This window comes from Lupinus angustifolius, chromosome LG05 (genome assembly GCF_001865875.1).
Source record: "Lupinus angustifolius cultivar Tanjil chromosome LG05, LupAngTanjil_v1.0, whole genome shotgun sequence".
In the NCBI taxonomy this organism is placed as follows: Eukaryota; Viridiplantae; Streptophyta; class Magnoliopsida; order Fabales; family Fabaceae; genus Lupinus; species Lupinus angustifolius.
In genome coordinates, this window is record NC_032013.1 from 7,499,136 (window position 1) to 7,514,407 (window position 15,272).

Sequence of the window (15,272 nt, forward strand, 5' to 3'; positions counted from 1 at the left end):
TGTAAAGAACATTGATTTTTCATAGTGGAGAAAAATCTCCAAAAGATTAGAAGGGGAAGCTTGGATGTAGTTTACAAGTGGACCCGCAAATGAACCAGGATAAAAGCCGAGTCTCATTCTTCTTTTCCCTTATCTTTTTACATTTTCACATTACTTGATTTACTTAACTTGACATCCATATAAATTATCTGATAATTGCATATTCTTTATTGTGCATTTACTATTCTTAACTGTTTGTAATAAGTGCATATAAGTTTGGTTTAATCTTGGTAATCTTGGAGATCGAAAGAAAACTGTTTTTCACTGAAACTGAACTACATAATCGATTAAGTTGTTTACTTAATCGATTAATAGCAGATCGATTTAATAACTGCTCCTGTCATTACTGCACCAAACTGGAAATCACCTTTTGAACTAATGTGTGATGCAAGTGATTATGCAGTTGGTGCAGTTCTGGGACAGAGAAAGGAACGGGTTTTTCATGCAATACGTTATGCTAGCAAAGTTCTAAACGAAGCACAAATCAATTATGCTACAACCGAAAAAGAACTGCTAGCAATAGTGTTTGCATTGGAAAAATTTAGAAGCTATTTGATTGGGGCAACAACAATTATTTATAGTGACCATGCCGCAATCAAATATCTTCTAAAAAAACCAACTCCAAGCCACGGTTGATTAGATGAGTTTTGCTTTTGCAGGAATTTGACTTAGAAATTTGCGACAAGAGTGGCAAAGAAAATCAAGTGGCAGATCACTTGTCAAGATTGATAAATAAAGAAGTCGCGTTAAGAAAACAAGAAACAGTAGAAACATTTCATGATGAAAAGCTATTTCAACTTCAAACAAGACCATGGTTTGCTGATATGGGCAACTATAAATATCACTTAACAAAATAACATCATTGCTTAACAACGTAATATCACTGCTTAACAACATAATATCACTGCTCAACAATGTAACATTAGAGCATAACATTTCATAATAATCATATTTATGAATTAATATATTACAATTATTGATTAACAATATAATTTTACAATTATGATTAACATATATTACAATTATGAATTAACAATATAACATTATAATTATGATTAACATGATATTATAATTATGTTATTATATATAGAGAGAGAAATTTAGGAATGAATAGTTGATCCGGATAATTGCGGGTTTGGATACCTCAGTATCCGAACTCAAACACATTCAATAGTGGGTCTCAAAATCTCAGGTCTAAATTACCTACGAGTCCAAAAATACGGATCAGGCCCAACCCATTATAAATATTATTGACAGATACCTGCAAATCTGGATACTCATTACCATCCCTATTTTCGAGTAGTTGAGATTCAATGATCCATATTGTAACTTTAAACTATATGAGTTCATTTTCAAGTAATTCAAAATAAATACATATCGAACCAATTATGTATAAACAATACATTCACACTCAAATCTAACAATAACTTTCAATATTATAAACAATACATAACTAGAACTAAGAGATTGATTAATTATTTCAGGTGTCCATCCAGATATAAACTCAAACTATGGTAGACCAAATTTATATTCACGGTTAAATATATAAAATTTATTAATATGATTTTAAAAGTAACATGAAGATATATTTTTATGAATTAAAATTAATTATTCACATTTGCACATCATTAAAAGTTAAATAAATATATTACCGTTGTTGTAGTATTATAAACGTATCGAAACATTCAACTAAAAGTGATATTTTTAACAGTTTAAAAATAGATAATCAAAACTAAGATAGTAATTAGTTATCATGTTTTATGGGAATATAGAGAAATTTAAAAAGTACCAAAAAAAGAAAAGAAGTGCAAAAGAAATCGATAAATTATAGGATTACCAAGAGGGAAGTAATTTCCATTGACGTAATGGGGGTGGTGCGAGACACAATGGCGGTGGCACAAGACGTAAAACTTGAGAAAGAGAGGTTGTAGATGGGTGAAGCATGACTAATAAGGATTATGAGATTAGAGTTTATCTATTATTATCTATTTAACCTTAAATTTTATTTAATTCAAATTACAATAAGTTGACACATTTGTCTATAAATATGAAGTGTTATATTTAAGTACAATCCAATTTTTAGTATAGTTTAGGAAAAAAATCAAACATAAGGGTTTGACTTCGTTTAGTTCATTTTATTTTGCACTATAGAGACTAAGTCGAACATGAACAATTTGGTTCATTTCTGTTTATCAATTCACTTGTTTTCTAAGAACAAAAATAAGAGGATGAATCATTAAAAACCTTAAGAAACCCATATAAAAACCTTCTTAGATCTTTTACAAATTTGAAAAAGCAACCTTAAACATCACAACCATGAATCCATCTCTTCCCTCACTTATCGCCTTTTCAAAACCTCTTAAACATTGATCGAAATTGGAAAGCAAACCCCTTCCATGAGGCTTGAAACGACAAGGTGAGCCTTGGGGGAATTGATGCAATTGGATGGGGATTTGTATTCTCATTAGCCTCCTTGATGAGAGCGCGGAACTACTCACTAGTGAATTGTTAGGTATGTAGGTGATAAATAGTTAGAAGGGAGGGTGAATAGGTAAAATATTACGTCAATGATTCATTACGCACACACTTAATTTTCCGTGATAATTAATTGATATTAATTAATTATGGTGTGATTATTTTCAGTCTAATAGATTACTAAAACTAATTATACTCCTAATAATTGATTCACAATCAATTATGGTCGATCCATATAACTAAATCATCTGCTTTATGCTTAAACCATTTTATACTTAAACATGGCTAATCGAACGCATAGTTCAAATTGGTCAAGTTCCAAATTCTCGGTCAGACCGGCCTGTTCGAGCCAAAATTAATAAATGGTAGTGATGACTCATTGAGTCAAAGTTGTGGGACCCCTCGTCTCCAACCTCGCTAGTCCCCATTCCTCTCTTCACTCCTCTCTCACTCTATCATCTATCAATCTCCCAAAAAATTTTCTTCAAAACCCTACACCTCACTCACTCGCTCTCTCTTATCTCCAATTTCACACCATTCATCTTCAATCCCTAAATCATTTCAATCCCTCCATTTCCTTCAAACTTTGGCTTCTGAGATTCCCAACAACCCATCCGTTAATGGATTCCGTTAAATCAGAATCCGAATCGATGATAACCGTCAACGACAGCAAAGGTGACGTCATCAATGGTTACATCGTTTACACTCGCAGAAAGAGAACCCTTCCTTCGCATAACGGGAATGAAGCGAAGAGAATCAAAATCGAAGAAGAGAAAGTGAATGCAGATGATGGAAATGTTGAAATTGAAGTGAAAAGTGAAGGAGGAGTGTTTGGGGAAAGTGGTGGCTCAATCGAGGTTGAAGTTGTTCAAGACGACGTCGTTATTTGCAGAAGAGGTGTGGAAACCACTCGCGTTGCGCATCGTAATAAGAATGCTATTGTTGTTAATAAGAAACCTTTGACAGTTAAGGAACTCTTCGATACTGGTTTGGTTGATGGAGTTCCAGTTATCTACATGGGTAATAAGAAGGTTCGTTTACTCTCTTCATTCATTTTTATCTATACAATTAGAAATTTTTTATAATGATTATGATTGAGAATTATAACGTTCCATTGATTTAACTTGATTGTTTGTTATTAATTTTATGCATCAGATCAAACATTGGATTTTAATGTAATAGACTTTTTATAAACGTTTTTTTCTTGTTGTTGATAAACTTGTAATCTAATAGATTGTCCTAGGGGTTGAATACATTTGTTATTGTGTTTTGTTTTATATTAAATAGAATGAAGTAATTGGCTAATGACTTGAGAAATTGAGTGAACCATTAGGTGGGTATGCGTAATAAAAGTTAATATTATTAACACTGATATGGTCAATTGTGTGTGTCGTTTACATGTTATCACTTAGAGATTAAATTCAAACTTTTGAAGGAACAAGACTCTTCAAAAAAAGTTTGAGTTTAAAACCAAAATCGAGTAAACTTTAAGGACCAAAAACATAATTGAAGTATTATAATTTTTTACCCACACCTAAAAGTAGTTTTCTACATTAGTAACCATTCTTACACGTAAATGCAGTTATAATAATAACTATCCACTAGTGCTAGTAGAATATGAATGACCACGGTGAAGAGGACCTTGTGATATCAGCAGTTCAAATCCTTGAGCCATCACTTTCTGTAGGAGGACTTTATCTAACCACCACTAAAAAATCATGTTATTGACTATTTTTTAGAATTCCATATTTGAATTGCAGCTATCTAAATTTCATAGGGCCAGATAATACAGAATATCTTAAAACATCTTTTATTAACAGCATGGATGATTAGTCTTTGCCTGACCCGGCAGGAAAAAGCTGAGCCAGATACTACTTGAGAGCAATATAAAATAAGCTATATAGAAGGTCAATCTTTTTAAATAACATGCTGATTTATACTTAGAAGGTATCAAAATTAAGCTATCATGGAAAATTATTTACAATCATAATTTTTTTGCCGGTGGTGACCAGTGATCTAGTTTGAAGTGTAGCTTTCACAGATAAATGTAATGGTCACTGATTCTAATATTAGTGTGTTGTAATTATAGGATCAAACATCTGGATTGCGGGGTGTGATTCAAGATGGTGGGATATTGTGTTCATGCAGTATCTGCAACAGACGCAGGGTGAGTTATAATTTTTCATTGGGAAATGAGCACCCAGTGGTTTCTTAGGTCTAAGCCTGCATTTTTGTGTTTTTCTTGGTTCCTTTTGCCTATGTAGGTTATTCCACCCTCCCAATTCGAGATTCATGCGTGTAATACATATAAGAGAGCAACAGAGTATATTTGCCTCGAAAATGGGAAGAGTTTGCTTGAGCTATTGAGAGCATGCAGGACAGCTCCCCTACATACTTTGGAGGCGACGATTCAAAATTTTGTTTGTTCACTGCCTGAAGAGAAATATTTTACTTGCAAAGATTGCAAAGGTGAGAGTTTTTCTTTTCTTCTTTATATTCAGTTTTAGTTTTTGAGTTTGTCAACCGATCAAAGTATTTGTGGGTTAAAATGGAAAGCGTATAGTTTTCATTCTGTTTTATTTTTTGATTGACTTGAATGCTTAGTTATTATTATTGTTGTGCCCATAGCGTGTTTTCCTTCATCAAGTGGGGGAAGGGTGGGGCATCTATGCTGTTCTTGCTTGGAATCAAGGAAATATTTTACTTGTAAAAGTTGCAAAGGTGTGAGCTCTGCTTTCGTTATTTAGAGTCAGTTTTAGTTGTTCAGTATGTCACACTGATCATAGTTTTTGTGGGTTGAAATGGAAAAGAGTATAACTTTCATTGTTTATACTTTTATTTTTTGATTGCCTTGAATGCTTAGTTATTATAATTATTGTTGTTTCCATAGCGTGTTTCCCTTCATCAAGTGGGGGAAGGGTAGGGCATCTATGCCATTCTTGCCTGGAATCAAGGAAATCTGAAGACAGTTCTATTAACGCAGTTGGCAAAAGAGTCAGGTATTCATTTCTTGTTCCCTCCTGGCTTAATTTGAAACTAGCTTTCTCTGTAGGGTTTATAAAATAAAAAACGGCCTACTATTCTTTATTTGCTTAGAAAACAGACTGGTTAATAATCTGTGACTCACTAGAAGAATTGGCTTTTGAAGGATAGAAGTTAATTGTTTACTCAACTTAGTCTTTGTATACATGTCTCTTAGTGGATTTGATAAAACAATCACTTCTAGCACATACAGTTGCGTATACATACTACTGATATGATTCCCATGCTGCTTATATGATGGCAGTTTTTATTTAATGGAGTTGGTTTTACGAGGGTAAGGTACTAAGGTTGCATACATCTACCCTCCCGTGGGAGTCTTGTGTACTGGGCCACCCTAATTTAGTTTTAAAAAACTGCTTACTTGCTTATTGTATTAATTAATGATCTGTTGAATGTCATTTTGTCACGAGAAAGATCCTCTTAAAGTGATTTCTTCCTATCATAAATGTGTCATTCATTTTCTTTATTTTTCAAAGAGATATTATAATTTCATTGTCGTCAAATAATAGACACTAAGAGTGGGAGCTCCGAAACATTACTTGTTTCCAGGTCACTTGGCTGACTACCGGTTTGTGTGGTTCATCCACTGATGTTAGTATGATGTTTATTAATAACTATTTAATTAATGTTAATATAAAATAGTGTCTCCCTTCAATGTTAACAAATAATATAAGGTAGTTAAATAAAATCGTTTATTTGAAGTTGTAAACAAAACAAAACTGACCAAGCATGCCCTTTTTCTTTAATTTTATTTACTTTCTGGCTCCATTTTTTAGTTAACTAGCTTGGTCCTAAATGTTCAACTGTATTACCAGTTATATGAAAAACTGAAACCTGGTAGGTTATGACATTATGTAATATGGTTGGTTCCTTGCTTTTTTGTAAGGCTAACCTGTATTGAGAGGTGATGACCTGTACCCATACAGGGCAAATTGCCCTTTCAACTAGGTTCTTGGCATTGCACATTTTATGAAACTATATTCATGATAAATGTTATACAAAAAACGCTGACCGGCCTGGTCAGCGTTTTTTCTATCAGTTTATGCTTGGATTTGCCTTGCAGAAACAAAAAATTTCTGGGAATTCTTATTAAAACGTTAAAATATATTTACTCTCAAGCCCATGGTATTATTTTTGCTCATGTTTGATGACCAGAAATCTAGAATCTTGTTGAATTGTATTTTGGAAGAAAAATCATTTTTATTGTAAACTTTGCATTGTTTCGTCACACTATTGCAAAAAGTGATAAAGTGGTTCCAGAAATTTATCATGTTTTTGTAGGGAGCACATCTCTTGTCTCGAAAAGTGTGTCACTTCATGTGCCACTTGTTGTGATTGTTCAGAAAAAAATACTTAATTATTAAATTTTTAACTTAAATACATTTTTTTCAACCAATCGCAATAAATGGCACATGGAGTGACACAGTCTACGGGGCAGCAGATGTGTTCCCGTTTTTGTATGGCAATGGGCACAACAATAGTTACAACTTAAAATGATACATGAGTTGCTTTTGGGGAAGAGAAATGTAGTGTTTGTGGACAGTTGTTACAACTCATAGTTTTCCAAAAACAAAAATTGGGTAAAATATATTTTAATTATTTTACTCAGCTTGGTCTGGGAATATAATCATAAGTGAATTAATGTCATAGTTCAAAATGAAAGTTAAACAGGTTCAAAATGTCAAAACCATGTATCCCAAGTTCCCAACTAATATGTGTAAGGTTCACTGAAATGTCTTTGATCCCATTTCTGCCCCTTAATTTTATGATTTCTTTCATTATTGTATTATGACATTTCAGGACTCCTAAAGCAGCATCTGAACTGTGTATCTCTTCAAAAACTAAGAGACACGGGAAGAAAAGGACAATGTTGGTATTTAATTAATTTATATCTATTTCACTTCATCTATCCTAGTTACAAATTACAATACAAATTTGTGAATGTTTGCATTACAATTTTGTGCAAAACAAAAATTTTGGGTTACATGTTTTCAACCTGATGATTTCGTAAAATTTTGTGGTGATTAATAGATCGTCTGCTTTGTTGTCACTGTTTACATTTTTTTTTAACTTACATGCTCTCAAGTGTCAACTGTTATTAAGGTAATCAAAATGGGTTAGCAGTTCAAGCTCTTCCAAGAGTGCTTCTGCACCTATTTTATTTCTCAAAAAAAGTTTGTGGACGATGAAAACACACTTTGTATCTTGCTTTATTTTTAAGCGTCCTTGATGTTGTTACGATAAATATATAGGCTGAATTGGTAACCAGCAAGTTGTTCCTCATCTTTACTGTAATTGGTTGTAATTACTAGGTCAGCGAAGCTTTCCGTAAAATTGAAGACCGCTCCAATTACTTCAAATTCAAAGTGTCTATCTCCTCGGAATAAGAGTCAGTGGAGGATCACTAAAAAGTAGGTTCTCTTCTCTGCCTTCATTTGTGTGTATATATTATATCTATCTGTAGATTTTTTCCTCAATCACCCGTCTTTTGTGATGGTAGTAATTATTTGTTCATCCCACATTTTCTTTTGTAGGTATCAGCGATTGCATAAATTACTTTTTGAAGACAATGGACTGCCTGATGGAGCTGAACTAGCATATTATGCACGTGGGCAGGTTGTTTAAGTGTGTATTTAATGTGCAAGTTATTATATGTCTATCACGTTGTTGAGTCTTATGTTCTGGTTTGCAGAAATTGCTTGAGGGTATCAAAAGGCGCTCTGGAATTTTTTGTGGGTGCTGCAACACTGAGGTTTTTCTACTTTTCTTTTTTATGTTTGTGGGAGCTCCCCAGGAATCTTTAAGTTGTATAGAATTATGGATAATGCTTTCAATTTTTAATGTTGTGCAGATCAGCCCCTCACAGTTTGAGGTCCATGCTGGCTGGGATTCTCGCAAGAAACCGTGAGTTATTTTTCCTTTTGCTTTATTGTTTTTCTTTTGGGAGGTGGGTGGTGGTAGTTGGTGGTCATGCTTGTGTGGGAGGATTGGAAGAATATCCAGAGGCTTTTTGATTTGCTTGTACGTATGGATTTTCAAGGAAGTCAAATGTTTTTGGGCAGTTATGCATACATTTACACGTCAAATGGTGTTTCACTGCATGAGTTAGCAATATTTCTCTCGAAAGATCGCCAATGCACTGGAAAGTATAAAAATGATTTATGCATTGTTTGTTGGAATGGTGGGAAACTGTTGCAATGTGATGGATGCTCAACGTCATTTCATAAAGGTCAGATTTAAATTACAAAAATTAGATGCACGAATTATCTATTATCTGATGTGTTTGGAATCATATTTTTCCATTTATTTATCCTTTGCTATTGTGATAAGAAGTTCTGTATCTCCTAGGTTGAAGTCAAGATATAATAGATGCAAAAGTTTCTGTTTGACCATATCCACTAGGATGCTAATATACCAGGTTTTTTTTTGAAGAAACAAACTTTAAGTGACCATATGGATATATTACCGAAATTGCATGACATCCTATTCTAATTTATTATCCTTTTCGGTCCACCTTTTTGCAAAAAGGAAAATGAAAGAATAGGAAAAATGGTCATTTATCAATTGTTTGCCTTCTATAGTATCTTTTTCCCCCTTTGCTAAATGCCTCATTAATAGTTATGTTCTACAAGATTTATTTTCTAAATGCACATGTTAGGATAATCTCATTTGTCTAATATAATTGATTGATTGGATTATTTATCCAGTCGAATTTGTTCTTTGGCCATGCTTTTGGGCAGATTACATATGAACTAGTAATATTGTATAGTGACACAGCTCTTTCTAAAGGGTATTAATCTTCAATTTCATATATTAGTAAATGAATTTTTATCTTCTTGGTGCCTATGTTTCATCATTCATTGAATCGGAAGCAAACAGTTACGAAGAATATTTGTTTTGTTTGAAAATGTCCAGAATGTGCATCTCTATCTAGTATTCCGCGTGGTGAATGGTACTGTCAAATTTGCCAAAACATGTTCCACAGTGAAACGTCCTTGGCTCTTAATGCTGATGCTGTGGCAGCTGGAAGGGTTGCGGGAGTTGATCCTATTGAACAGATTGCCAAGAGATGCATTCGTATAGTAAAAGACAATAACATTGAAGCTGAGATTAGTGGATGTGCTTTATGCAGGTAATAATTACCACATATAGATTAGAACTTAGAAGCCAAGCCAATATATGAACTTGGCATCCAATATTGTACTTTTCAAATCAGCAATCATTATGATGCTTCTTACTTTTCTTTTCAAGTTAATCATAAACCAATGTAGAACGTTCATGATTTTCAACCTAGTTATATATATTATAAAGAGTAAAGCTTTTGCGTGTAGGGGCTCTGATTTCAGCAGATCAGGCTTCGGTCCGCGCACCGTAATATTCTGCGATCAGGTATGCATGGTAGTCCATTTCTATTTTGATGCCACACAACGTGTGGGTATACCTTGTTTGATGAATGATATGATCAGTGAAATTCTTGATTGATGCAAGTATCTAACTCTCAGGATTGATTCGGTCCTACTTAACTAACTTCTATTTGTTATTCTTAATCCTCCCTCCTCTTGTTTGCTTTAGTGTGAAAAGGAATATCATGTTGGCTGTTTAAGGGATCATAAGATGGCTTATTTGAAGGTATTCAGTGTGTATATATGTCTTTTTATGTGGATACATTAGTTTGGACACTGACTCACTTTTCTCCATTGGACATATATATGTATGGAACTGATGACAGGAATTGCCAGAAGGGAATTGGTTTTGTTGCAATGACTGCTCAAGAATACATTCTAATTTGGAGAATCTCCTGGTTCAGGGGGATGAGAAACTCCCTGAATCTTTCTTACATGTTATAAAGAAGAAGCAAGAAGAAAGATGTTTAGAACCCTTCAATGAGATTGATGTAAGATGGAGACTTCTTAATGGAAAAATTGCTTCTTCTGAAACTAGACCATTGCTTTTGGAGGCTGTGTCAATGTTCCGGGTAAGTTCTGCCTGTCCTTATTTATTGCTTCAACATTTTCTGCTTTCTTTCTGTTTGATGGATGAAGGTGACAAGCCTTTTTGTTTTGCCAAATATTGGTAGAGCTGATATGCATTTTATTATTAATGGTGTTATTCTTCCTTTTCTGTATCTTCATTTCATGCCTGTCTAGTTGGTTATAGCTTGTGATTTAGCAGTCACTGAAAAATACTATATAAAACCCCATCTTTAGGAGAGTGTTGTACATATGTTTTGTTTTCAACACATTTATGATTTTATGATCATTTTCTTGATCCACTTTCATATTATCGTTTGGGCTTTTGCTCCTTTTCTGGACTTGAGTCTAGGACACCTCAGGCCTGCAACATTTGCCTGGGTCTTTCTCACTGAGTTTTTCTTTTGACTTCAGGTCTTTTACACATAGGTCCTTTAAATTTGACTTGGTCCTTGGATCGTCAATAGGGCGAAAGGCCATATGGACTTCAATACCATGTTGAAATTTATGATTGAGCCCTGTCCAAGTCTTGCAATGTGGGAGTGAGTTGGTGTTCTTTATCAATAGGCCAAGTTGAGAAACACATAAATGGGCTGGCAAGGTCATATGGGCTTTTGATACCATGTTGAAATTTGTGATTGGGCCTTCTCCAGGTCTTGTTATGTGGGATAATGAGCTAGTTTTCATCATCAATTGGCTAAGATGAGAATTACATACTTAACATCACATCATGACCCATAACCTTAAGGCATTTGTACTATGTGTTTTTCCACCAATATGTTGCTCAACTTACCAATTTCCAACATGGGACTACTTTATTTTCCAAATGTGGCCTACGGTAGGGTGTTGCTTGTGTGTCTGTGTCCGTGGTCCGTGGATATGCATTTGTGTGATAATGAGTTACAATGTTATCTGTGCTGTAGTGCCGTAATAAAATTGTTGGACTGTGTTATTGAGAGGTCACTTGCATGTCTCAGGAATGCTTTGATCCTATAGTTGATGCAGCTACTGGACGTGACCTTGTTCCCCCCATGGTTTATGGGTAAGAAAAGTCTTTTAAAACATCTGTTTGCTTTTAATTTTTCACTTGAGATTCTTTCTTCCCTTTGTCTCAACTAACATACCACTCACATACAGAAGAAATGTGCAGACTCAGGATTTTGGAGGAATGTATTGTGCATTGTTAATGGTGAAGTAAGTGATTTTTCTATTTAATTGTATTGTTTCATTCTTACAGTACTGTTCACATTTTGTTTCGCTGATATTGAAGTTCATCTGTGGTATCGGCGGGTATGCTTCGAATTTTTGGTGGAGATATTGCAGAACTTCCTTTAGTTGCAACGAGTTTTAAGAACCGTGGAAAGGTGCGTGACTGTACTACTTGGTTGTCATTAATTGGTTTACCCTTATTTCTCATCAATTCCTGACCCAAATCCTTTTACCCTTTTAAGATTTCCCTTGCTTTTATTCATTAAGCCAGGATTGAAAAGTGGTATGGGGAAGTTAGGGATGGTGTAAGTGGCCTGAAAACATATCTAATAAGCTACAAGGCCTGCACAACATGTTTAAATGGTTTTTTGTTCTCTACTGGTGTATTGTTCATTTGTTCTATAACTCAATTTTTGGTTGTGCGTCTTGGTTGTGCCTCTTGTCTAAGTTCTGTTCTCTAGAATTTCAGTATTATTGATAATTTGAGTAGTGTGATAACTGGTTCGGACTCTTTCGTTGTTGTGTTGTGATAACGTAATGCCTATGTCATTGTAGTGCAATATTTATAATTATACTTGATTGCTCTGACAGGGCTACTTCCAAACACTGTTTTCCTGCATCGAGAGGCTGCTAGCTTTCTTGAATGTGAAGAACCTTGTGCTACCAGCTTCGGAAGAAGTCGCATCCATATGGACAACTAAATTTGGGTTTAGCATGATGAAACCTGACCAGGTATATGTTCTGCTTGACTCCTTACAAGTTAGGATCTAGGTTAATACCTTGCCATTTATTCTACCATTTATGTTGTTCTGCAACCTTGTTTCTGTGGCTGATAATTTCACTAGCTACATTATTTGTCTCAAGACCCATACCCACTTGAAAAATGTTGAAGTTTTATACCCTTGTGCTGCAGCTAATCGACTATAGAAGGAACTGCAATCAAATGATGGCATTCAAAGGGACAATTATGCTTCATAAAGTGGTGCCTCCATGTGGGATCATCAATACTCAATCATGAAAAAAGGTTATACAGAAAGAAAGTCAATCATGAAAGGGGAAAGTCCCTAACTTTCTTGTTTCCTTCTTTTTCTTGTTCGGTTGTTTTTTTGTACATTTTCGGTTGATTGTAGCCATTGAACTCATAGATGTCATTTATTTAAACATTTATAATGTCATTAGGCATTTTGTTTCAAATTGGCAATATAAGTTTCTTCCTATTCGATATGTAGCTTAAAATCAATTTTCAAACCGCAAAATTTCGGAAAACCAATAGAAGAATTGTGTTTATTAAACTCAATAACACGAAAATTGTGAATATCAGTTAAGTACAGAATTTTTTTTTCAGATAGGATGAAAAATCAAAAATAATTATAGGACCAAATTAAAAAAAGCGCAACATAAGTTGTGTCATTATATGTATATAAAATTTGCAAAAAAAATTATATAATCTTGTAATCTCATAAGATCCGTAAAATGTAATGATTAATTAGTGTTCTTTGGTCTTTGAGAGGTAGCATCTGAACATTTGGTAACTAGTGGATAGTTTTCCTAGTATCGCTTGACATCTGTCAACAAAACATCTGGGGAGATACTTGAAAAAGTATTCTGATGCTCAAGTTAGTATATGAGATAGACATGAGAATGCATAATGCTAAAGTAAGAGTAGGAGAAAAACATCAAGAGATAGAATGTAACTTCCTTATGGGTGAGTCTCCTATTTATTGTGGAGATGTGTGTGAAATAACCTTGTAGATGTTGTTGGTTTGGCTGACTAAATGACATTGTCAACTTGCCTTAGACAAGTAGATGTGTGTGAAATAACCTTGTAGATGTTGTTGTTATGTAGCCATATTATAGGCTTATCTTGTCGTTTGGCAGAAAGTGTGTATAATACGCCAGTAGCATGCAGCCAGTGGCAGGGGTTTGTGTTGTTCAAACGGTGTGGTAGTCTTGTGCAAGTGACATAATAGGGATGACAAAAGTTGTCTTTGTGTTGTACTGTCACTTGTCCGGTCAACGGTGTATCTTTTCGAATTGTCCAATTGTCCGGTCAAGATCTGAGAGTGTTCGAATGGATTCGCTTTGTCCAGTCCCTGGTTGACAATTGTCGATCTTGTTCGGTCATGACATGTCTTTTTGGATCGGGGTGGAACAATTAGGAATGTTAAGAGGCTGTTTTGATGTTGAAAACATTTCAAAATAAAATTTGACCAAATAAAGCGTTGGTCTAGTTGTGTAATGCCTCACTAGATTTCCAGAAAGGCCAAAAGGTCAATTGTTCGATTCCTTTAAGCAAAACTTGTTGGGAGTGGTAGCCATACACCCTGAAATAGATTAGTTCCTTATCAATAAGATGAAGGAATATCTTTAGTAATACCCAAAAAAAAAATCAAACAAAAATGCACAAACAATTACCAAAACATTCATGAACTTTAACACTAGGATTGGGCTATTGGTACTAGATATGTCTATCCATACTCCTATCATCTTCTGTTTTCCAAAATAACCCCTGTTCAAACTTTCTTAAATTATCTTTTCTATTAATTCACTTTTATTATTTATTTATACTTATATTATTATATGACTAAGATCTTTTTCCATGTACCAAATTGACAAACCCTTGAACCTATGCCCGCGATAATGCTCCTAACTTTCATTTCTTCTTTTTTGAAAGCCATAAGCTACATAATGCTTCTTTTCTCAATGGATAATAGTTGAAACTTGTTGTCGTGCTCGAATTTTTATCGTAGACTTTTTTAGAGTCGCTATTACAATTTATGGTAAAAAATGTAGAAAAGTCCTTTAGCCCAATTACATTGGGCTTTGGATTTTTGATATCCGGGTTTGGGAGTCGATTACAGAATAGGTATAGTATTAGCACCCTATCTATCTGTTTTAAACAGCACCCCTCACTACATTGTATGACTTACATTATACTTTACACTTATTTGGTTATATAATTGATTATTAAAAGGATAAAATTTTATTTATTTTTTGTTGTGCCTGACAAGGTAAGACCTTGCTCCTACGTATCCCCATAATAGATAGAGAATCTGAAATGATAAATAGTCAAACGATGCCATTATAACCGATCTACAAAGTTTTGATGAAGACAATGTATAATGTGAAAGCTTGAAGACTTGGACATCTCAACAAACAACACACCAAGAACTCAAGGTCAACATCATAGTATTGAGTCTTAGGTTAGGTAAACCCAAGATGAAAATGTCTCACAAAAATTCTAAAATGGAAAATCATATAGAATGAGGCATAACATCATCATACATATATATGATAAATGACACTCATGCATTTGCATACATACATTCATGATTTTGTACTTAAAGGCTCTATTCTTTCTAAAAATCATGTTGCATGTTCATTCATCATATAGGGTATTTACCGCATAAAAAGAAAAAACCAATTTTAAGTGTTTTTAATCAATTAACCCAGTTGGTAATCGATTAAATGGATTTACAGAATGTAACCTCCCTGGATTTCTGCTTGTTAATCGATTAAGCACAATTTTAATCAATT

The 15,272-nt window shown here is 34.1% G+C and overlaps 1 protein-coding gene across 3 annotated transcripts; it reads left to right on the forward strand.

Moving 5' to 3' along the window:
- On the forward strand, positions 2,830-12,800 carry LOC109347612 (increased DNA methylation 1). 3 transcript variants are annotated; one of them, XM_019587543.1, is made up of 20 exons: positions 2,832-3,545; positions 4,604-4,681; positions 4,779-4,983; positions 5,143-5,235; positions 5,405-5,513; positions 7,357-7,425; positions 7,869-7,967; positions 8,091-8,172; positions 8,249-8,308; positions 8,408-8,460; positions 8,619-8,785; positions 9,472-9,688; positions 9,888-9,945; positions 10,129-10,185; positions 10,286-10,531; positions 11,504-11,568; positions 11,664-11,720; positions 11,797-11,890; positions 12,327-12,467; positions 12,649-12,800. In XM_019587543.1, the coding sequence occupies exons 1-20, from the start codon at positions 3,135-3,137 to the stop codon at positions 12,751-12,753; spliced, it is 2,466 nt and encodes an 821-aa protein (XP_019443088.1). In that variant the 5' UTR covers positions 2,832-3,134; the 3' UTR covers positions 12,754-12,800. The 3 variants fall into 3 exon arrangements, 2 of the variants coding, with proteins under 2 accessions (XP_019443088.1, XP_019443089.1); XR_002107623.1 differs by lacking the exon at positions 11,797-11,890 and having other exon boundaries at positions 2,830-3,545; positions 12,649-12,750; XM_019587544.1 differs by lacking the exon at positions 5,143-5,235.